The 24,315-nt window shown below is 37.3% G+C and overlaps 4 protein-coding genes across 4 annotated transcripts; 3 read left to right on the top strand and 1 right to left on the bottom strand.

Annotated features, from left to right (window-relative positions):
* Window positions 1-150: 150 nt before the first annotated feature.
* Window positions 151-1,529, top strand: LOC126802463 (palmitoyl-monogalactosyldiacylglycerol delta-7 desaturase, chloroplastic-like). Its single transcript, XM_050530100.1, has 5 exons — window positions 151-496; window positions 600-740; window positions 834-980; window positions 1,065-1,171; window positions 1,265-1,529. The coding sequence occupies exons 1-5, from the start codon at window positions 218-220 to the stop codon at window positions 1,488-1,490; spliced, it is 900 nt and encodes a 299-aa protein (XP_050386057.1). The 5' UTR covers window positions 151-217; the 3' UTR covers window positions 1,491-1,529.
* A 6,340-nt stretch (window positions 1,530-7,869) lies between these two features.
* LOC126802618 (subtilisin-like protease SBT3) lies at window positions 7,870-16,232 on the top strand. The gene is given in 6 exon segments (XM_050530268.1): window positions 7,870-8,076; window positions 8,134-8,251; window positions 8,312-8,545; window positions 8,621-9,079; window positions 13,961-14,287; window positions 14,290-16,232. Coding segments are annotated over 6 exon segments (3,288 nt in total).
* Window positions 16,233-18,201: 1,969 nt separating this feature from the next.
* LOC126802462 (uncharacterized) lies at window positions 18,202-19,233 on the top strand. Its single transcript, XM_050530098.1, has one exon. It carries the CDS (start codon window positions 18,266-18,268, stop codon window positions 19,166-19,168), a length of 903 nt encoding a protein of 300 aa, XP_050386055.1. The 5' UTR covers window positions 18,202-18,265; the 3' UTR covers window positions 19,169-19,233.
* Window positions 19,234-20,802: 1,569 nt separating this feature from the next.
* On the bottom strand, window positions 20,803-21,840 carry LOC126802616 (putative disease resistance RPP13-like protein 1). The gene has a single exon (XM_050530266.1). The coding sequence runs from the start codon at window positions 21,838-21,840 to the stop codon at window positions 20,803-20,805; it is 1,038 nt and encodes a 345-aa protein (XP_050386223.1).
* Between the last annotated feature and the right edge of the window lie 2,475 nt (window positions 21,841-24,315).

Here is a 24,315-nt window from a genome sequence, read left to right as displayed (position 1 = left end):
AACGTTACTCTCAATTATTACCGTTATAATATTTTATTCCAACAAACAAGAATTTCATGATGAGCCCTCGTCCGCTTTGGCACATATGGAGGCGCAGCACCATGCAATAACTGTTGAGAATTATATAAATGGTGGCATGCAGCAGCACCAATTTCTTCACAGACATTCTTCAAATTATCCAATATATCAAACTAGCTAATTAAACTGGTGCGTGAAAATGCCATATCGAGTAATTAACTTGCAGGTGGACTGGCTTGGGAGGAAATGGGACTTCATGGATTTATACTATCTCACTCTCATTACCAGCGCCCATCTCCTCTGCTTTTTAGCACCATTTCACTTCACTTGGGGTGCACTTAAGGTCGCATATGTTCTCTACCTTCTCTCCGGTGTCGGTGTTACTCTCTCTTACCATCGCCACCTTTCCCACCGGAGCTTTAAGATGCCAAAATGGCTTGAGTACTATTTTGCTTATTGTGCAGTTCTCTCACTTCAGGTCCAACCTGCTTAACTTCATCTCATAAGTTCAAAGATTTATATATATTATGGTAGGGAACCTTTCTACGAATATATGGGATTGAATATTTTCTGATTTGCAGGGAAGTCCACTTGAATGGGTGAGCACCCATCGATTCCACCATCAAGTTACAGACAAAGAGAACGACCCTCATACCCCTTCAAAAGGATTTTGGTTTAGTCACGTCAATTGGGCTTTTGATTATCATGCTCGATGGGGAAGCGTATGAACTCTCTCTCTCTCTCTCTCTCTCTCTCTCTCTCTCTCTCTCTCGATCGATCGAGATAACAGATCTTCAATTTGTTTTGCCTTTTAGTATGATGGACAACTGATGAAGAATGTGGGAGATTTGGAATGTCAAGCATTCTATAGGTTTCTTCATTATACTTACCCCTATCATTCAGTTCTTCTCGGAGTTATACTCTATGTGACCGGAGGATTACCCTATGTGATTTGGGGAATGGTAAAACTTTCATGTCATTATTCTGTTTTTGCTGAAAACTACCTTCTTCTTTTCTTCACAACATTATTACATTTTCTTGTATAGTTCGTGAGATTGGTAGTGGTCGCGCATGCCACTGCTGCTGTAAATTCATTTTGCCACACTTGGGGAAAGCAAATATACGATACCGGTGATGAGTCTAAGAACAACTGGTAACAAAACAAATATCAACTATTGCTTTTATGTGAAATCAATTTAATTATATGATAATAGATTAACTTGTTGATTTTTAATTGCTTCATTAGGGTTTTCGGATTGTTATCACAAGGAGAAGGTTGGCACAATAATCACCATGCTTTTGAGTACTCGGCTCGACACGGCTTGGAGTGGTGGCAAGTTGATCTTACTTGGTATGTGATTAAGCTGCTTCAAATTCTGGGTTTGGCCACTGACGTGAAACTGCCAACTGAATCGCAGAAGCAACGAAAAGCTCTCGCCAAAAATGCCGTTCTAGAGGGCAAGATCAACTAGCCATGTTTATATGGTGTTATTGCTATTAAGTATGAAATAATTTGTCCGACTTGTGGAGGCTACTCTTAGTTTCTCTGTTGAGCCTTTATGCGTACTAGTTTGCAAGTTATTTGGGTCTTTATGTTTCTTGTCTTTTGGCCCAAATGTGTTGGGTTTCTGTAGTTGCGTTGTATCTTAACTTATTTAGTCTAATAAAAATCCCCTATTTGCCAGAAATTGTATTAGTAGAGCTACTAGTCTCCTAGTGTGGTTGGGACTTGGGACTAAACTTTAGCAAGCTAATATGTCAACCCTATCTATTAGCTTAATGACTTCCTTTATCTATAATATGAATGGTGATCCGTGAAGTAATAAAGATTTCATTAAAAGCTAAGTCTTACCCTTGTATATGTGAAGAAGATATGACCATTCATATTATACAAGGGTAAGACTTAGCTTTTAATGAAATCTTTATTACTTGTTGGTGAAAGAAGAATACTTGTTTCGGAAATATCTAAATAATCTGAATAATCTTATATCTTTTTTGTGAATTAGAATAGGTTATTGCACCGTAAAGAGTTTGAGATAGGCATCTCGAAGACTTGAAACACAATAAGTTTCTTGAGTAGATTGTGGTATATCCGTATATGGTACATCAATCTATCAGCTAGTGACACTGTCGGAAACAGGGGGAATTGAGCCTAGCTAAACCCCTTGTTTCGATAAGCATCTAGAGGAAGTCTCAAAATAATATAAAGACTCTAAGCAGGCCTGTACCTGAGGGGAGGCCTAAGAAGCAATCGGCACTAGGGGTCTTAGGGGCACCATGACAACACAATATCACTAGGAAATGTGACTTGCTAGACAGAAGCATGACTATTTTTGTTTTTAATTACCTTATCATCTTGATTTGGAGTTTGTGATAATACCATTCAAACTTTTAATTGGGCCTAATAAAACTGTTTGCATCAAAACAAATTAAGATTGATGTTATAAAAAAAATCTAAGGATATATATATATAATCTCATCAATTGCGTATTACAAGAGCTACAAGCCCTAAGTACGCACTAGTGTGTCCAATTTGCATGCATTGTACTCCTAAATACAAGAGATATTTTTTTAATTAGAGAGACGTTTGTAATATGCTATCTACATATATGGTATTCAATACATGTATGTTATTTTGTATAAAATAGAGTTTGTTTTAGAGGGCACCATTTTGAAAACTCGCCTCATATCTCAAAATCTCAGGTCCGGCCATGTATCTAAGAACCAGGAGAGGAGCTACTCACGGGCCTACAGTGGTTGTGTCACCCCCAAGTTTTTCTATTTATATGTATTTTATTTTTTGAACTCAGTCATTTCAATACACATCATTGATAATTGTATATAATAGCCCCCTCTAATCTAATATTTAGCTACGCCACATATAAGAACATGTATTCTGTCAAACAACAACTAACAAATACGTTTATTATAATGACGATTCAATTTGTTTTGAAAAAAATGTTCACATAATGAAAAATATCAGTAGTGATTACATATCCTAAAATTTAATAATGCAGTGTTTCAAATCACAGGTGTTGATTACTCCCAAAATATGTTGCACACAAGGATCAATGAGCACTTTTAAATTTTGTTCCAGGATTTATTCACTAAGTAATTAACTGCATACTCCTGTTAATTAATCGACGAACTCAAGACCCAAATAAAAATCTAGAAATCAAAAGAGTGTTTTCCATCTCATACCCATTTGGTTTCATTATTCTTACTTCATCCTCATATTCGAGTTAAGCTATTACTAAACAATTATTTATATAAAATGAACTAAAATACACTAAATAATATAAGTAACAAATAGTAAGAATATGACATAAACATATTTAAAACGTCACACTTTATATTTTTATCACGTATTGCATCAATTAGTTGAAAAAGAAGAAAATTTCTCTAAGATATTTTCTTCATGCTTCATTTTTGCATGAGTCTTTCTCAGATATTTTTTGCCGACAAATTTTCTCAATGATTACTTTCCATTATCAGGAAGGAAGACTTGGCTCTTACCTTAATAATTACCTGCGAAATACATAAGTGTTTTGTTTTGTTTTGTTTTTAAAAGTACCAGTGGTCCAAGCTACCTATAATCGAAGCTCGAGTGGCCTCATGAAAAACGAGCAGCCCTTTTTGCAAGACTCCAACAACTCGTGATCGATGATATCTTGAGGGTGATCGGATATGATTTTGATGTTTGCTAAAAACACTATCCGATTTCCTTATCTAGTTGATATCCAAAATATTTTAAAATAAATTTGCTTTTGTTGGAAAATAGTGAATTTTACTATTTATTCTAAATCAATTTAATTAAAGGAATTTGAGTGGACGCACTTAAATTTGTAATGATAAATATGAACTTATATTCTCTGGTATAAAAAACTACAAAACGTATATTTATCGGGTTAAATTGGTTATGGTATGAATAATAAATTATCACTGTAAACGTGAAAACTATTTGAATTCTGGAATGTGTAACGACTTAACTATTTTGATTTTGTAACGTCAGATTCAATACGATTAAACTATGTAATGACAGATTTAATGAGATTAAATTATGTAACCGTCGAATTCATTGTGTAACTACGAAATGAAATTCATTGAGGTAACATTGGTAACGTATATAAATTCATTACGTAACTGTTGTAACGGTCATAATATATGAAAATTCATTACGTAACAGTTGAAACTTATGATAAGAAATTCATTTCTAAATTCATGACAATTCATTTAGTGATCAGATTTTTTCTCTATAAATAGCGACATATTCATTCATTCAAAAACACAATTTGAAACAGATTCAATCAGAGAACATCTCTTTAACACTCATATCTCTCTCTCTCTCTCTCTCTCTCTCTCTCTCTCTCTCTCTCTCTAAAGTTTCATTCTTAGCTCTCTTGTTCTGATGATAGAAATGGTTCATTCAAGTTCGCTGATATTCTTGTAGTAGTGCAGCTTCAAGGATTTGTAAGTCGTTGTATCCTGGGAGACTAGCGTCATTGAGTCCTTAAACCGATAGAGGTAGCGTAATTGTCTTAAGAACAGTATGGTATCACACACGACTCGACTTTTCCTTCTATTCGTTCGGTATTGGTTGAGTTATCGTTTCCAATTTTTTTAATTCTGAATTTTTTATTTCCGCATAGTTATTTTATGATTTATCTTTATTTTAGAATTTCATTTATTATTTATATATTTGCAATATCTTCCCATTTTTTATTTACAATCTTAAGACAATTATAAAGGTTGTATTTACAGCTTATATAAATACAACCTTTTTATATAAGACAATTATAGATAGTGTTTTAGGGATTTGAATGCAGACCAAGCAAATATACGAAGAGTTATGTTTTGTTTTGTTCGGTGAAGAAAGATAATTGAATTTTCTCCTTAAAAAAAGATGGATAATTGAATTCATTGGTGGTGTTTTCTTATTACTTTTTTTTTTTTGAGAAGAAAGAGTGTAAGAAATACTTACGCTAAAATATATGTACAATAACATATATATTGAATAAAACATGATGTACTTCAGTTTAGTTGGCACGGTGGTTTTCTTAATTAACATAACACACGCATCTAGTTTAAAACCCAAGAAAAAAAAAAGACGTGGATCTCGTGAGCTGGTGTGCTTGGTGTGTTCTCCTCTGAGCAATCATGTAGTCTAATTAGTGAGGACAACACGTGAAGTTAAGCTCATTGTTTTCGGGATGGACCCGGGTTTTTGAGTGTTAATAAGCTCCCTCATCGTTGCCGTTGCGGGCCTGGGCTTTGAGCGTTGAAGCTCGCTATCAACAAAAATAGATCTGGGTTTTGATGGCCCTTAATTTGCCGTTTTCTGTGAAACATTCATCAAACTACAACGGCCTTCAGTCATACTCTCAAATTACCATTTACCGATCACCATTAGTAGAATATTTCATTTTGGCTATTACATTAAGTTTACAGGACAAGTTTTGCTTTTTGGGAAATAGGACCAATAACCGTATCAGGTTCTGTTTTTTTGGCTTCAGTCACTGTGATCTTTTTCAAAGTAATAATTATAACTATCTTGCTAAAATTTTACAGTCACGAGTCATCTGGAGTATTCTTACTAGTTTGCTGAGTTTACGTACAGCAATAGTAGCACATGCCGTTCTCAGCATTTTACTTCACCACGAGAGAGGCTAAAAATCAGACTAGTGAGCTAGACCAGTTCAATTTCTCCTTGCAGCAACTTGGTAATCTGGTACTTTAGCTTATGGAATGGGCTAATATTTTGGAGGATGACAGAAAGAAAATAGAAAATTCTAATAACATTATTAACATATCAGTAGTTTTGCAGTTGTCATCCATAGAAAAACTGAACACAATGCACACAACCTTTTGAAGGTACATATATTGGCCTCCATATAGTTGATGAAGATCCAAAGGTGTGGAGGACAAGTTATGAAGATTTGATATGCAAAAGGAGAATTGAAGTTGTTTCCTAATTGGACTAGGAAAAGATTATGGTTTGTTTTTCCTACCAAAGAAGTCTCCACCGATTTGATTATGGGTAGATTGATATATATTTGGGAATATATATTTAGTTAAATGGTGTTTGGGAATTATTATAGAAAAGGGATTTATTTTAAAAGGTGTATTCCATATTTATATGGATTTTTTCCTTTTCTATCTAAAGTTGTATTAGGAAGGGATGTGAGGTTAATACCTATTTGTGCTAGGGTTTAGATGATGGCCGGCTGGTATATATAGGATATATATATATGCAGTAGGTTAGTAGCCTTCAAGCACACACGGATAGAGAAGAAAGAAGGTGAAACCAAATAGAAGAAATTTCACAAAAATGAGAGCTTAGTGCTAGGAGATCTGTGTGACTCCATTGAAGACCTTAGTGGTAACATCAACGTTCTTAGTGAGGTTGATCATCCGTGTGACTACAACGATCTTAGTGAGGTTGTATCGACACTTGAAGCAACGATCTTAGTGAGGTTGTTTCAATACTTGGTTGTGACTATCAAGTAAGAAGTATTTTTACTTTTGAGAATAACATTATTATTGATTAATGTGTAATCATTGTAATATTGTTTATTCAATAGAAAAGTAAAATTCTTCTACATATTCCGCTGCTATTACTCGTTATTGTTCTATCTTGTATTTTCAATTGGTACCAGAGCAGGTCACTAGACGTACTTAGTGAGATCTATGGGATTAAAGATGGAACGTCAAAGATTGAATCAACCACCCATGCTCTATAGTATGGATTTCGCTCAATGAAAGCTTCAAATGAGATCCTTTATATATGGTATTGATTTTCATGCATGGAGAAGCATTGAACGTGGATGGAACCCTCCAATGAAAGATGTTAATTCAAAAGCTACTGAGGGGACATCCACTGGTGAATTAAAAGACAAAGATGAGTGGACTGAAAAGGAGATTAAGGCTAGTGAAGGAAATCACAAGGCTCTTAATGCTCTATATGCGTCAATGAGCAGAGAAGAAAGGAAAAGAGTTCATAATTGCGTTACAGCCAAACAGGTTTGGGATAAACTTTGTGTTTTAAATGAAGATAATGATATTGTAAAAGAACAAAGATTATAACAATATTATTCTGAAATCGATGCTTTAAAAATGAGAGATGATGAAACTATTGATGATTTTTATAGTCGTTTTACTGATCTCTCTAGTTTATGTGAAAGCCTTGGAAGACCTTTACAAGAATCTGATATTGTAAGAAAAATATTACGGTCTCTTCCAAAGTCTTACAGGATGAAAAAGACAACGATTCAGGAACAATATAATCTCAACACATATTCTGTGGACTTGTTGATTGGAAACCTGAATGCTTGGGAGATGGAGCTTGAAGAAGATGAAAGACCGAAAGGTATGAATTCTAAAAATATTGCTTTAAGTGTTACAAAAAATCCTAAATCAAGCTCTGAGGAAGTTGAAAATAATGAACAGTTGATTTTGGAATTTGAGAAATTTTTGAGTAAAAGAAATTCGAATTCAAATGAACAAAATAATCAAAATTCTAGGAGGAATTTTAATGGAAATAATAGGCGTTTTGATAAACGTAATGATAATTACTCACAAAAGAAGTATGAGTATGGAAATAGTAGTAATAGTAATAAGAAGTGTTATACTTGTGGTGGCATTGGCCACATTGCTACTAACTGTGGAAATAAAAAATTTAATTCAGGTAATAAGGCTTACAAGTCCTTTTGGAGTGATGATGATGATAGTTCCCCAAAAAGAGACAAAATGTTTGCTCTTGTGTCTTCTTTCTCTTTAGATTATGCAGGTTCAAAAACTGAGGATGAAGAGGATCAATAAGAAGATGGAGAAAACAGCTATGAGGATAATGAGATGTTTGAATATCAAGCAAAAGTTATCAAGGCTGCTGAAAAATTTTCAGAAAAGAATGTTCTATTAAAGCAACAAGTGGAGAAGCTGGAAGGTGAAAAAATGGAATGGGAAGTGGAGAAACTAAACCTGAGAAAGAAAAGTGATAATGGTGATCATGTGCTTGAAAGAAAACGGCTTCTAGCAAAGATTCAAATGCGCCAGGATGAGGTAATCGAAAAAGACAATCTAACTGATTTATTAAACTCTAAACTTGGCAAGTTGCAGGTTTTTCTTGATGGAACAGATAACAAGGTTGGAAAATTTCAAAATAGTTCGAAATCGTTATCTGACATTTTAAGTTCAGGAAAGAGCTACAATGATAGAACCGGACTTGGATATACTGGTAAGTCTAGCTCAAATAGAAATTATAATTTCTCTACTAACTTTGTTTGTGAACAAACAGGTTCAAAGGCAAGTGAAACATATGTTGGAAAACATGAAAAAACTGAGAATATTCAGACTTCCTTCAATTCAAAAGTGATCAACTCGAATGACATATATGAGAAAGATATTAAAGATATTCGAAGTAAGTTGAAACAACATGGTCAGTTTTTACGTGATATTTCTCACTTTGTTGGTTTATCTAAATCTTATAAAGAAACTAAGCAGGATGTGAAAAAGACTCAGAGATATCCAGGTAAGAAAGTCTGGAGGAAAAAGGAAGACCAGAGTTACATAGAAGCTTATTGTAATATGTGTTGTATTGATATAGATTATGAATCTGATGATAAAGAAACTAGAACTGCAATTGACTCTATAAATGTAATTGCTGATCATTATGTGGATTTGTCTGAATTATCTGATGATGGGTTTCCAAGAACTAATAATACAAATGTGCAGTCACAGGGTGAATCAAGAGAAGTTGATAAAAGTTTACAACCTGCAACAAAATTTCGTACAGTTTTTAAACATGTTCAAAAAGATCATTCAACTAGAGATGTCATTGGAGAAGGCGTTCGGACAAGAGGAAGGACAATGGAAATTGCGTCACACAAAGGAAAAAACGCAGAAAGCTCCGACACTAAAAATATGGAAATTAACAAAGCTCTAGTAAGTTTTATTAAAGAGAAAGTTAAAGGAACTAATGCTGAAATTACAGGTTATTCTGATGCAGATTGGAGAGGTAATCTGCAAGATCGGAAAAGTACTAGTGGTGGTTGTGTATTTGTTGGTAAGAATTTAGTTGCATGACATAGTTAGAAACAAATTTGCACTCATTATCTATAACATAAGCTGAATATGTTGATCCATGTAGTTGTTGTACACAAATGTTTTGGTTGAAAAATATGCTTAATGATTATGGTATTCCGCAAGGAAAGCTTGTTGTATTCTGTGATAATACAAGTGCTATTAGTATTTCCAAGAATCTTGTTCAACATACTAGGACTAAACACCTAGATATACGTTATCATTTCATTCGTGAACTTGTTGATAAGAATATTCTATCATTAGAATTTGTTTCTACTAATTATCAATGGGCAGATTTGTTCACCAAACCACTAGATACAGAACGATTTCTGACCTTACGTAATGCCATTGGCATTTGCTCTCAATATTGACAAATAACAGCCTCTCTGAGTACCTATGTCAAGGTAATCGTTCCTTGTCCTTGATCTTATCTTACTATAGATGAGTTATTGCATTTTACCTGTTAGTTCTTTAGGGCCCTTGACATTGCTACTTTGGATCTCTCATCTAGTGTTCTCAAATATTATTTATGATCATTAGCCTTTATGTTTGATTCTCACGTACACATACTTCATAGTGGTGGACAAATCTGAGTTGAGTCACCTAATCAGGAGCCGGTGTAGTTGAATACATGTTACAGATTATGACTGCATGCAAAAAAAAAATGTAAGGAATTTGTGCATGCAGTCTTAGGCCAGGCTAGTTCTACATCTACAGGAGTTGACTAACTACTCGACTCCTAGAGGAATGGACTGGTTTGGTCTCCCCGGAGGATATGATATGTTTAGGCCATGCTAGTTCTCCTCTCCAGGGATGGACTAACTACTCGATACCTATTGGAATGGGCTGGCTTGGTCTCCACGGTGGCTGAAAAACAATTGTCTCAGCAATGTACTGAGCTTATATTATCAAAATAAGAAAAATACGAATTATGATGTTATAAGGTGATTTTATGGAGAGATAGGGGGAGTGTCGTTTAAGTTGGCTTGCGCATTTAATCACTCCTCATTTTCATTCCCATTATGAAGTATACTCAATGCACATCACATCTTACTATTGGCTAATGATCATGCATATTACTCGAGGATGCTTGTTTGTGTGGTTGATAAAGTGTATTGTCTTACTCAACAAGAATGTTCAGGTCATTGTATTAACTCTTACTATGGTTGTATGATATGCTTGGACATGTTTGTGTTACTGTGTCATTGTGGTCTTTGTCCTGCCCCTACAAGTAATGTTGAGAGATAAGTGCATGTAAGGTCTTAAAATGGTTTCTATCCTTAGAGTGGTCTGCTTATTGGTACTGTGTAGTTTCAAATTCTTCATGTGCAAAAATTCTTGATCTATTCGAGTGTAGTAATAGGTGTTCGGTTCTAGCTTATCCTTGTTTTGCATACACATGTCTATTTGAAAAATCATGTATTGTGTGCCATACTTTTTGCGTGAGTATTAATTGGCTGCATGCATGAGTTTGTGGTAATTATGATTATCACTATATATCTTCTCTAGATTATTTGTAGCCGTGCAGTAGTTTATATGATTTTTGCATGCAATGCTATTTGTTAGAAGGATTCTCCGGGAAATATTCTCATCATATTCATCATATGCATGCTTATCTATATGGAAGGATATCATCCCATATGTCATGTTTATTTTGAGATAACCATATGGTGCACCTCATTTCCTCTCGGTAATATATATATATATATATATATATATATATATATTCATACATTGCACAGTTCCTTACAGCTTGAGATCTTCATGTTTTCTTCCCTTATGTGTTACATTTCCTACCCCTTTTTGGACTCTCTTGCGTGTATATCTTTTAATCAAGGAAATAAAACCTAAAGCTTATATTGCTATCTCTTCTGTTCTCCTTATAGTGTGTTAAGTGTGCAGTCTTTTATCATGAGTGGAGCAAGGAGCACTCGTCATGAGATAGAAGAGGATGATGTTCAGATTACTTTCTCCTCCTTTGGCTTCATCAACTTAGGGGAAGAATCAAGTCCATACGACATTAGTGTTTATGTTTGAGGTTTGTTTATCGAAAAAAAAATTGTACTTACATTGTTCATGGTGATCATGTAGGTACTTGATGGTGAAAGTTGAATGGAAGGCCAAAGGGGGAGATTGAATGTACATATATTGGCCTCCATATAGTTGATGAAGATCCAAAGGTGTGGAGGACAAGTTATGAAGATTTGATATGCAAAAGGAGAATTGAAGTTGTTTCCTAATTGGACTAGGAAAAGATTATGGTTTGTTTTTCCTACCAAAGAAATCTCCACCGATTTGATTATGGGTAGATTGATATATATTTGGGAATATATATTTAGTTAAATGGTGTTTGGGAATTGTTATAGAAAAGGGATTTATTTTAAAAGGTGTATTCCATATTTATATGGATTTTTTCCTTTTCTATCTAAAGTTGTATTAGGAAGGGATGTGAGGTTAATACCTATTTGTGCTAGGGTTTAGATGATGGCCGGCTGGTATATATAGGATATATATATATGCAGTAGGTTAGTAGCCTTCAAGCACACACGGATAGAGAAGAAAGAAGGTGAAACCAAATAGAAGAAATTTCACAAAAATGAGAGCTTAGTGCTAGGAGATCTGTGTGACTCTATTGAAGACCTTAGTGGCAACATCAACGTTTTTAGTGAGGTTGATCATCCGTGTGACTACAACGATCTTAGTGAGGTTGTATCGACACTTGAAGCAACGATCTTAGTAAGGTTGTTTCAATACTTGGTTGTGACTATCAAGTAAGAAGTATTTTTACTTTTGAGAATAACATTATTATTGATTAAGGTGTAATTATTGTAATATTGTTTATTCAATAGAAAAGTAAAATTCTTCTACATATTCCGCTGCTATTACTCGTTATTATTTTATCTTGTATTTTCACCTTTTCTATCGTTAACTTCAGGAAAAAGATCTACACAAATGTGGATATATGTATCCTCTCATATTAAAAATAATAATAATTAAAAAAAGCTCTAAATGAGTTTTGAAATACTTCATATATACACCATCCCATCACATAATATGCAGAAGCCTTGTAGAGAGAACTAGGAAGATGGGTTCTGAAATGTGTTCCATGTGCATCTGCTCCCTAAATTCCTCATATGGTACCTGATGTATGAAAATGGACAATTTGGTACCTAAAGTTCTCAAATTTAGGACATTTTGGTACTTATGTCAATTTTGACCATATTTTCAGGGTTATTTTCGTCATTGTATCTCTATTTTACTTCAATTTTTCATAATACTTTCAAATTGCCTCAATATTATCACTAAAAATGTGATAACTCATCCACTTACTATCTGTGTTGATTTACGTATATGATTTTTCATAATGTAGATATCAATCTAAATTAATTTTAATTATAAGTAATTTAAAAAATATATTTTAATAAAAATTTACAATTGCATAAAGACAATTTATTTCTTTTGTAAAAAATAATTAGGATACAATAAGGATATTAAGAAAAGAAAATTATTTTCGATATATGCGAAGTAGATGCTAAGTGGAGTAGATATATCAATTTAATAATCTCCAAAGAGGTAATTATAAGAAGAAATGAAAAAAATATGAATTTAATGAGTTTAGGGCTAGAATGACGAAAATAACCCTAAAAATATGATTAAAATTGATAGAGGTACTAAAATGGCTTACAAATAAGAACTTCAGATACCAAATTGTCCGTTTTCATACATCATGTACTAAATTGTCCAAGTAGCCATACTTTAAGTACAATAAGAGGAATTAACCCTATTATTATTACCACCGGAAACCAACAAAGAGAAATGTTAGATGTTGCGCAAAGATACAACTCATCATTCACTATCTCCTTTAGTCTTTTGGTAAGTTTTTTTTTCTTTTGGACATAGCAAAAGACTATAGTTGTTGACAAGACAGCTCTGAGTTTCTTAGACTAGAACATAACACGAGCTAGCTGACTAGCATATAAATTATTTTTAGGTTCAGGAAATTGGCGAAAAAGTACCGAGTTTCAGTGATAAAAGAGTGCCAAAGGAATGGAAATGCGAGTAGTTGAAGCACCATCCGTCCCCAGTACCTGCAACAAAAAGTTGATCGGTGCAGTGTTCAACAGCGGCCAAAAGACACAAGGTGTTATCTATCAGTAAATTTGTTACTGCTTAATTAGAAACGAAATGATTTTCTACCTTTTTTTTTTCTTTTGCAGTAGTTGAACATCATTCATCTAATTTAAGAGACCTCATTTAGCAGTCCAGTCCATATAGCTATAGGGGTTTATTTTAGCGGATTTGCGGGCTATTGAATTAAAATTGGGCCGGGCCCGTTTATCTCCCACTCCCTGTGTATCAATCAAAAAGTTACTCTTCTCTCTCAATTCTTGGTTCTTCAAAAATGGTTGCAGCCTTGATCTCTAACAGATTCAGCTCAAAACTTGTAAAACTCTCTAGATCTTGCTCATGATTCTCCTCCAATTTCATCACCCAAAAGGCCCTTCTTCATTCTCAAAGACCACAAAACAACGCCACCAAATCCAAACCCCTTCACATCTTTCTCAATGTAACAAACAGAGCAGGCAAAACTTTGACGAGGAAGTCAGTCCAATTTCTCTAAAAAGCAACGAGATGAACTTTGTTTTGGCTGCTGCAAACAGAAGAGAGAAAACAAAATATAATGTCCTGGCTTTAGATATGATTGCATAGAAAAGATCGATAACATGAATGTAACGTTTTGCAATTTACCTCAGAAGTAATCTGAATTGGAACGCACAAAGCCCTATATATATAATTGGATGTCCCATCTCATAATATGCATAAGCCCCAAGCATTAGTTCCAACTATGAGTTTACACAATAAGATCTGTATGCCTCTTCCACTGTTGGTGATATTCTTAGTTTCTTACTGCAAATCAACAATGTAGTGTCAAACAATGCTGAAGAATACCGCACATATATTGTCCACATGGACCATTCCCAGAAGCCTGCTTCTTTCTTAACCCATGCTTCATGGCACAAGTCCACCTTACAGTCATTGATCCCACCATCTTCTCTTGCAGAGCACGATGATGATGACATCAATGAAATGCTGCTGTACTCGTACAGCCATGTCATGCATGGCTTCAGTGCCAGGCTTAAACCTACTCAGCTAGCTGAGCTACAGAAATCTCCGGCTCACGTTGCGACATACCCGAGTCATTCGGGAAGCTTTTCACAACACACAGCCCCATGTTTCTCGGACTGAATAGGAACTCCGGCATATGGCCTGCCGCATCCTACGGCAAAGATGTGATCATAGGGGTTATTGATACCGGAATTTGGCCAGAGAGTGAGAGTTTCCGTGATAGGGGAATGTCAGAAGTTCCGAAAAGATGGAAAGGTACATGCAAGGATGGAACGGCATTTAGCTCATCTCACTGCAACAAGAAGCTCATTGGTGCTCGATCATTCAGCAAAGGGCTCAAGGTAGCAGGAATAAAGATCTCCGGTGAGTATGACTATAACTCGACAAGAGACTTCATGGGTCACGGGATCCATACCTCATCAACAGCTGCAGGTAACCATGTACTTGGTGTAAGTCACTTCGGATATGCAAAAGGCAATGCAAGAGGGGTGGCACCCCGTGCCCATGTTGCCATGTACAAGGTCCTGTGGGCAGAAGATAGTTTGAAGAGTGCAGCTACTGATGTGCTTGCTGGCATGGATCAGGCCATCTCTGATGGAGTTGATATCATTTCAATCTCTCTAGGCTTTGATGTTGCTCCTTATTTCAACGACGTTATCGCCATTGGTTCTCTATCAGCAATTGAGAAAGGAATTGTTGTGGTCTGTGCTGCAGGGAACGGCGGTCCATATCCAAGTACAACATACAATGGGGCGCCTTGGATCATGACAGTAGGAGCTGGCACACTCGATCGTAGTTTCACTGCAAGAATGATTCTAGAGAATGGGTGGACTGTTGAAGGAGAATCGTACTTCCCTGATAGTGTTTCCATTTCTGATATCCACCTGTATTACGGAAAAGGCAATGTGAGCAAAGCAACTTGCAGCCACATGGCATTGAATCATAAAGAAGTTGCCGGAAAGTTAGTCCTCTGTGACAATCCTACCAAGTCTGATGTTTATAAAAAATTGGAAGAGGTAAACAGGGCTGGTGCATATGCAGGAATCTTCGTCACTGATGTCTCAGACTTGTACACAGACGACTTTACCATTCCCATGATGATTCTGCCAACTGCTACCGGAGATTACATTAAAGAGTATGCAACACAGATGAATACAACTAAAGTTAAGAGTCTCACATTTGTGCATACAAATTTGGGTACAAAGCCAGCTCCACAGGTGGCGGACTTCTCCTCAAGAGGACCAGACCCAATCGGCCCAGGTTTATTAAAACCAGACATTCTTGCTCCAGGGGTTAATGTGTTGGCTGCAGTTGCACCTAATAGGCCGGTTGCAGGAGTAAGTAACTATGATTTACTGGCAGAGTATGCAATCGAGTCAGGCACATCAATGGCTGCACCCCATGTCGCCGGGGTGGCAGCTTTGGTTAAAGCTGTACACCGCGACCGGACCCCAGCAGCCATTCGATCAGCAATCATGACCACAGCATACACTCTCAGTAATACTCAGACCACCATAGAAGACCAATTGAATGGTCTTCCAGCCACACCTTTAGATTTTGGGGCAGGCCACATCAACCCAAACAAGGCCATGAACCCTGGACTAGTCTATGACATGCATATGCAAGATTATATCTAGTATCTATGTACCCTTGGATACTCCGAGGTTCAGATGTCTGCTGTTATTAGACGAAGTCGACGGGGTTTCACACAACTACCTACCGACCTAAATTACCCTTCATTTATGGCTATTTTCAATGCAACAAACATTGCTACACCAAGAGCCAAGAGCTTTAAAAGGACTGTTACAAACGTTGGAGGGGATACAGAAACTTACCAGGCATATTTTGATGTTCCTAGTGGAATGAGAATTGCAGTTGAGCCTGCAACACTAACATTCACCAAAAAGCATCAGAAGCAATGTTTCGTCCTGAGCATAGAGATCGACAATGATGCTCCAAAGGTGATCTATGGGTACCTGAGATGGGTTGATGATCAAGGTAAGCACTAGGTCAGCTGTTCAATAAGGAAATGTTCAACCTCTAACAGTATTGAGTTGAGTTAGAAGAATAAATTGCCTTCATAGGATCTTGCAATAAAAAAGAATGTAACCGTTTAAGTAAGACATAATGAAGCATTTTCACCCGTCGTTCTCATTTATTTAAATTAGAGAACTAATTAATGGTAGACATGCGATCACAGTATAAAGCAGTGATTAAAATGATTGTTGTCAAACATAATCTTAACTACAAAAGCCAACAGTCATACTCTCGAAAGACCATTTGTGAAACACCACAGTGGAATATTTTGGCTTTTACATTTAACTTTACCCAAATAGAAATTCCAGGACAAGTTTTTCCGTTTATGAGAATGGGATAGCTCCAAAACCACCAATGATCATATCAGGTTCTGTTTGTTTGGCTTCAGTCAATGTGATCTGTTTTACAGTTGCTGGGCATCTTGCATTTTTTAGAGCTATCATTTAGTTGCTGAAATTTTATAATAATCAGGACTATACTTAGTAGTTTGCTAAGATAATAACTATAATAGCACATGCCCTTTAAGAACAGATGAATGTATATTTTTCTCAGCATTTTACTTCATAAAGAGAGAGGAAGGATCTCTATGTACATCTAACTATATGTATAAAAAAAAGTGATATCATAGACACACAAAAAACAAAATTCGTTGTAAAATACAAAGAAAGAAAAGTCGAGAGAGGCTGAACGTACATCAGACAAAATGTGAGGCAGGCCAGACCAATTTCTCCTTGTAGCAACGAATTAATCTAGTTAAACCATTTTATTTTAGCTTATGAAATGGACTAATCTTCCTCCAGAAAGAAAATTACGAATTCTAACATCACGTCTTAGTAGTTTTGCAGTTGTCATCCATAGAAATACTGAACACAATGCATACAACTTTTTCCAATGTTACTTCAGAAGAAAGATCAGCACAAACTGTCATATTATGATATAAGCTCTCAAATGACTTTTGAAATACTTCATATATACACCATTACACCATCCCATCACATAATCCGCAGAATCCCCATAAATAACTAGGCATGGGCTCTGAAATGTGTTCTATTTGCATCCTTATTTTTATCACCACTGAAAACCAACAAGGAGTAGTGTTAGATGTTGATTAGAGATACAAATCATCAATCACAATTTCCTGACCCCTAGTCTTTTGGTAAGTTGTTCACAAGACACTCCTCAGTGTTTAGACTAGAACATAACAAAAGCTAGCTGACGAGCATATCAATTATCCATGGGTTCCGGAAATTGGCGAGAAAGTAAGAGTTTTATTGATAAAAGAGTGGCAAAACAATGGATTTGCGAGTGCGAGATTGGAACAGAATTCGTCCCTCGTCTCTGCAGTATCAAGTTGATTGGTGTAGTGTTCTATACTTAGTTGCGGCCGAAAGACACAAGGCGTCATTTGAGTATCTGTCAATTTGTTACTATCTAATCAGAACTGAAAGGATGTTTTACAATATTTTTGGCAGTCCTTGAACATCATTCAACTATTTAAAAGAACTCATCTAGCAGACGAGTAATAACCCAAGTTCCCAACCACCATTCACAACAACATAGTACAAAACTACAAAACAATATTATTTGATGAGGGTAGAACTGAGACCATGAACCCTAAATGATACAACAACATTGTAAATGATCCAAACAGGAAAACCCAGAAGCTGAAAATAATAAACCATACATTTCATGAATGTAAGAATCACGAAAAAGAAGCATGTATGAAATGAAAGAGAAAGAGGCTGCCATACCTGGTTGACTGGTTCAATGGTGGTTCAGAAGCCAACCCAAAGCTACCCTCTTTGCAGTTTGCAGCATCACATTATTCACATATAGGTGATATAGCTGATTGGTCCTTGTGGACTTGTGGGCTAATTCAAATTTGGGCCGGTCTGTTTATTTCATATACATAGACTCCAATTATTAACAACTCTCTCATTCCCTGCGTCTCAAATTATCAATCATAAAGTTACTTCTCTCTCTCTCAGAATTTGGTTCTTCAAAAATGGCTGCCGCCTTGATCTCACGCAGATTCAGCTCCAAACTTGTAAGACCCTCTTATTCTTGTTCATCATTCTCCTCCAGTTTCATCACCCAAAACCTCCAAAACCCTAAACCCTTGACTCACTTGTCCAATTCCACCTTCTCACAAAGCCCCTCAAACCCCAATTCCATTCTCAAAGAATCCAAAGCACCTAATTCGAAACCCTTCAATGAAAATCCCACCAAAGGCTTGGCCTTTGATCCATCTTTGTCTTCCTCCATCCACCAAAGGGTTTTTGATCCAAAACCCTACAATTTCAATCTTGGTTTAACCCAGTTGAACACTACTCCCAGATTCAAATGGCTTTCTGCTAGTAGACCCAGGTTTCTCTCAACCTCGGGTTCATCAGAACCTGAAAAGCCCCAAAACCCAAGTGAGAAACCCCAAAACCCAAGTGAGTACCCAAGTCAAAACCCTAATTTCAAGCACCAAGAAATCGAAGGACCCACAGTGGAGCGAGACCTCTCTGATCTGGGCAATGAGACCAGAACAGTTGTTGAAGTAATGGCCAAGAACATGTACAGTCTGAGCAGGACTGTGGCTGTTGTGGGTTTGGTTCAACTGGCCCTTGGAGCTTACATTTCATACATGACTCGAGATTCACCAATACCCGAAGTATCCATTCAGAGCTTCTTGGCATTCGGGTTTCCGTTTTCGTTGGCATTCATGTTGAGGCAGTGTCTGAAGCCAATCTACTTCTTTAAGAAGATGGAGGAGCAAGGTAGGCTGCAGATTTTGACTCTTGCTCTTCAGGTTGCTAAGAATGTGAATGTCTTCTTCGTTCGGGCTCGTGGCGTTTCTGTCTTGTGTATTGTGGGTTTGTCTGCTGGAGTTCTGCTCCAATTTGCTTACAAGTTGACTTGATTTTTGCATGACATTGTTTTCGTGACTATTGTGAACCTATAAATCCTATGGAGATTGACATTGCATATTGTCATTATGCTTTTGGAGTTTTGGCTACTGGAATTTCAATTTCAATATTTTACTTGGATAATCCCCTGGTTTACCAAGATGATAATTATAAATCCAAGAGTCTATGAAAGCAAATTGTATTCTATGAACTAGCGGCAATTGAATGATAGCAGTTGATATTCCCAAAAATCCCGTCCTATAGCTCTGAAAGCTTGTGGAGGTAGAATCAATAATGTCAAATGTTATTATGCAGAGGGCCTACTTCTTGAGTGATTAGCTTCCAAGTTCTAGATAGTAATTCGTGCACGATGGAGACGCCAGCATCTTCTGAGTCGATCATCATCTTGAACAGCAACTATCCACAACAGTTCCACGATCTGAAGTCTGAACACAGACAATTTTCCTAACTTCCGATCTCCATGCTTCTTCATTCCTTCAAGTGTCAACAATGAAAATGATTCAGAAATTCAGAACATTTTCATACCACAACTGTATCAGATCATTTGACACGGTTAAGACTTGAGACACCATGTTTTCGTAGCAAAAATGAATGCAAACTGCAATGACAGATGGGAAAAAAATTATCCTCACTTGCTACTTTTCTTTTGTTTTTGGGATTGCGAGTCCCAACTCACTGTCCTGAATCCTGGCTTGTTTTGTAGAACACACGACTGTAAAAGACTAAAAGGTCTTTCTGCATTCATCAAAAATAGATTAATATATCAGATTCACTGTCATTTGAAAATGGATTTACCCTGGTGGAACAGCTATCTCAATTCGTACATAGAATTTGTCCAGCGAATGTACCTGAACTGCACCAATCTCTGAGAACATTCTGAAAATGGAGAAGATATAGTATCTATCAGGTACTAATGTATAATAGCTCAAGTAACAAATTTTCTTGTGTATCATAATCTTTTTCTTGCTGTTTTTAGCGAAGTAGAATTACCTACTGTTTTCTGTTGTATCACTTGTGATTAAGCAGCATGAATTCTCTTATCTCCCAATCATATGTAAGGAATGTGGGCAATGGAGTGCCAATACTGACTCTACCTGGTTTGCATCTCACTTCTAGCAGTGGACAGTGACGGATACTAAATTGTGTCAGTGACCTCATCCGGAATGGACAGTAACTTGGGGCAACTCCAGTATAAAGAGATTTAAGAGATGTGAGGAACTGAAACCCCTTGCTGGGTAGATACATGAGATTTGGGAAGTCTTCGATTATGAGCTTAATGAGAGATGTTGGGAGCACCATCTCCTTCTTGGGTGGAAAGGAAACCAGTTCTGGATCTTCACCACTGATCCACAATTCTCTAAGAGATGTCAGTCTCTGCAAACCGCATTGGAAGCGTGGTTCCCAACTCTTGACATTCAGAATCTTAAGGAATTGAAGGTTAGGAGGAAACCCTTCTTCTAGAAAGGAAGTGAAACCCTCAATAAAGGGGATCCTTAAGGTCTCAAGAGAGTTGAGATTATGCATGCCTTTGGGGAAAGCCTCCAAATTCTCACAACTGGTGATCTCAATCTCTCTCAAGTTGGAAGGACTTCTTGGGAAGCCTCCTGTTTGGAAGGAAACCAGACTTCTACAACCGTATATACTCAACTTCTGAAGATTGGGGAGGTGGTAAAGGCCTTCTGGTAAAGATTGAAGATTTGAGCAATACCAGATGTGGATGTGCTCCAGAGAAATGTTTGATATCAAAGGAATGCCTATGCGCCCTGGGTAGCTTGACTTTGGATGATAGAGATATCAAAGATGGGCAGTTCCATATGCTCAAATACTCGAGACAGGACTCCTCATCCCGAATTAAACAAGGATAAGACGATGAAGAATCCCCTATCACCTCTTCATCCTCCCCCAATGATTTCATATTTTGGCATCTATTTATCTCTATTCTTCTTAGACTTGGTGGTATCTGATATCTTGCAAAACAAGTAAGAGAATCGCAGCCTCGAATCTTTATATCTTTAAGAGACGGTGGCAAACTAGACAATGAAAAAGACTCTAGGCTTGGCCACTTATCAATGTGAAGCTCTTGTAGTAAGCTGAGGTGATGCAGTTGAAGAAGATCTGAGTTACCATCAATAGTCAAATGACGAAGCGGCATAAAGTTTTTCAAATTTCCATTTTCGCTCTGCAATGAACATGTCAGCTTCCCACAGCCAGTTATCTCCAAATCTAACAACTGAAAATCAGCCACACTTCTGTATGCAACCCCTTTGCAATAGCGGATGCATAATACGGAAAGTTCTTTGTAGTTAGCAATTGAAACCACCAGTTGGTCACATTCACGAACCACAAACTCTTCTAATGAATCAAGGTTCTCTGGCACCATACCCTCCAGTTTGGGACATGCATAGATGGAAAGCTTTTTCAGGCAAGGAAAATTTATAGCTCCCTGATGTTGTCCAAAAGAAATCCACTCCTTCCACCCTTGCATATTCTGAAATGAAAGGTGCTCTAATAGTGGAAACGCGAGGCTACCCTCTCCATAGAAGTCAGAACCCTCGATTTCGACTGGAGTCATTCCTTTTATAAAAAGCCCTAAGAGAGCAGGTAACTGTCCAAGTGGTGGCAAGAATCTGCATTTACTACAATCTTCCAAGTTTACAGGTACCATGCTAGTGAATGAAGGACTTCCCACCCAAGCAGAAAGTTGTTCACCATTGTATCGCCGTATGGTGAGTTCTTTAAAAGCTTTCTATGAGGTTGTAAAACATGTCAAGAACGTACATCTGCTTCTCTTTCTCCTGTGCCGCTCAACTCATGCCACTGTAGTAGCAAGACATCAAGCCCTTTTTTGCTAATTAAGTCGGCTCTCCTTGCATCTTCTACATCAGTCACATTCTCTAGCTTTGAGAGGTGTAATGTACCCCGGAGGTGCAGTAGAGGACCTATCTCTCTTATCCCCGAGTCACTACCCTTACCCACAACAAAATCAGCTAGTGTTTGCAGGTTAGTTAACCGGCCTAGTTGCATAGGCATTCCTTTCAACGAATATGCACTTGAATTGTTGAGATGGCGCAAATTGATGAGATTCCTCATAATTGTGGGAAGTGCCTCCAAACGAGAACAACTTTCAAGTACTAAGACCTGTAAGTTATATGTTGAAGAGGAGAGATCTCACATCTAAGAATTGACAAAGAAAATAAAGCTTATAAGTGGGTGGATAATAACCAATTGTACCGAGGCCTTTTGTGATTAAAACCCAACACCTGTGAGGTGGCTAAGTTTGGACAATATCGGTACAGTTGGTCCACGGGCCACGCTTGTCGCTGTTTAACATGGTATCAGAGCGGGTCCCTCTTCAGTCGCGCCTCCAATCTTTCATGAGCCCGAGTTGGGTGCCACTTTGTCATGCCATCGGAGGATTTTCGATTGGATGACCACTAAGTGTCGTTGGTTACTGAACCTTAGTTTCTTTTATCCCAATATGTGAGATGTTAATCTGTCACGTGCAGACCTAAAAATTAGGTTGCACGTGAGGGGGGCGTGTTGGAGAGGAGAGATCTCACATCTAAGAAGTGACAAAGAAAATAAAGCTTATAAGTGGGTGGATAATAACCAATTGTACCGAGGCCTTTTTTGATTAAAACCCAACACCTGTGAGATTGCTAAGTTTGGACAATATCAGTACAGTTGGTCAACGGACCACGCTTGTCGCTGTTTAACATGGTATCAGAGTGTGCTTGTTGATTCCGGTAAGCTTGTTATTGGTGTGTGAGAAACATCGAGGTACTGTAGATACTGAATATGGTAGCTGGTTTATCTGGTAGCTGTTGAAAGATGGGACTCTCAAGTATTGCAGTTCTGGCACTAAATCAAGTGTAACCTTACTGGTCAAGTCATTCTGTGGATTTTCTGAACGTGTAAATGGCAGGAACGTACGCAAACGTTTGGCTTCAGAGAAGGCTTCAAACTTTTTGATCCCATCAAATTCACCGGAAATATAAGAAGAATGTCGAGCTTTTGGAGAACATCTAAGATGCTGCATGCTATCATCCACATTGTCCTCCAGTCTGAAACAAACTTCTCCTGCAGCTCACCTTGCCAAATTCACTAATGAGGTCATGCATAACATACTGAGAAGTGGCCTTGTTCGATTTGTGGAACAATGATCTAGATACTAGCTCCTGAAAATACTGACTGCCCAAATCTTCCATTTGTCTAGTTTGTTCTGGATGCTGTATCAAACCCTCGATCAACTGCTTCTCACTGAATTCAAAGTCATTCGGAAGTATTGAGCAATAAGCAAAGCATCTTTTTAGGAGTGAAGGGAGAGAGTGATAGCTCAGTTTCAATACTGGGAGAATACCACTCTTATCTGACAGACTCCATAATTTGTTGTCCAATATTTCTTCCCATTCACCAACTCCTTTGCATCGTAAAAGCCCACCAAGCGTCCTTGCAGCCAAAGGCAATCCATTGCATTTCGCAAGAATCTTGTCGCGGAGTGATTCAAAATTCTGTGGTCTGCTGTTGTTAATGTTCAAATACCTGCCAACAATCATCACCATATATGCATTTCAGATTATGAACTTGTATGGCTCCCATCATTCTTGCAACTGATTCATGGCACGTTGTCACCAGTATCTTACTTCCTAAGGCTCCAACACCGAAGGGGGATTGCAATTCGGTCCACATATCATAGTCACATGTATTCCAAACATCATCCAAGACCCTTTTTCAACTCCTTAGTCCTTACGGAGATTATCCTGGACTTCACTCACGAAACTGGTTAGGAATGGGCACGCCCGGATCCAGCCAGGTTCTATTGATCATGTCCCCTTCCGATAAGAGCAATCCAAAGGACTCCCAATTCCAAAGAGTAGCTATCAATTAAACCAACCAGGCAAGTGGATTGTTTTTCTTTTTTTATTGCACTAGTTCTCGAAACAAATCGTTCCTGATGTGATGATCGCAAATGTATCCCGACTCGCTGAGAGTGAAACAGCCGACCTTTCATTTACTAACGCTCCTCTTACTCTACGATAATCCAAGCAGCAGCTCCCCGAGTCCGCTCGGAACCAGTCGATTCCTGAGCCCGCCGTTGGCGCCTCTCGGTTGGCGTTTTCCAGCTACTAGAGCAAGTAAG

The sequence above is a fragment of the Argentina anserina genome, chromosome 7, assembly GCF_933775445.1.
Source record: "Argentina anserina chromosome 7, drPotAnse1.1, whole genome shotgun sequence".
Taxonomy (NCBI): domain Eukaryota; kingdom Viridiplantae; phylum Streptophyta; class Magnoliopsida; order Rosales; family Rosaceae; genus Argentina; species Argentina anserina.
This window is presented reverse-complemented; position numbering and strand designations above follow the sequence as displayed.

What these genes read in the sequence shown, in the direction of transcription:
- LOC126802463 (XM_050530100.1), top strand. Translation starts at nt 218, where the DNA reads ATGCCATATCGAGTAATTAACTTGCAGGTGGACTGGCTTGGGAGGAAA. An exon ending in GTGCAGTTCTCTCACTTCAG is followed by an intron (nt 497 to 599) that starts GTCCAACCTGCT and finishes TCTGATTTGCAG; the next exon opens with GGAAGTCCACTTGAATGGGT. An exon ending in ATCATGCTCGATGGGGAAGC is followed by an intron (nt 741 to 833) that starts GTATGAACTCTC and finishes TTTGCCTTTTAG; the next exon opens with TATGATGGACAACTGATGAA.
- LOC126802462 (XM_050530098.1), top strand. Translation starts at nt 18,266, where the DNA reads ATGGCTGCCGCCTTGATCTCACGCAGATTCAGCTCCAAACTTGTAAGA.
- LOC126802616 (XM_050530266.1), bottom strand. Translation starts at nt 21,840, where the DNA reads ATGGTACCTGTAAACTTGGAAGATTGTAGTAAATGCAGATTCTTGCCA.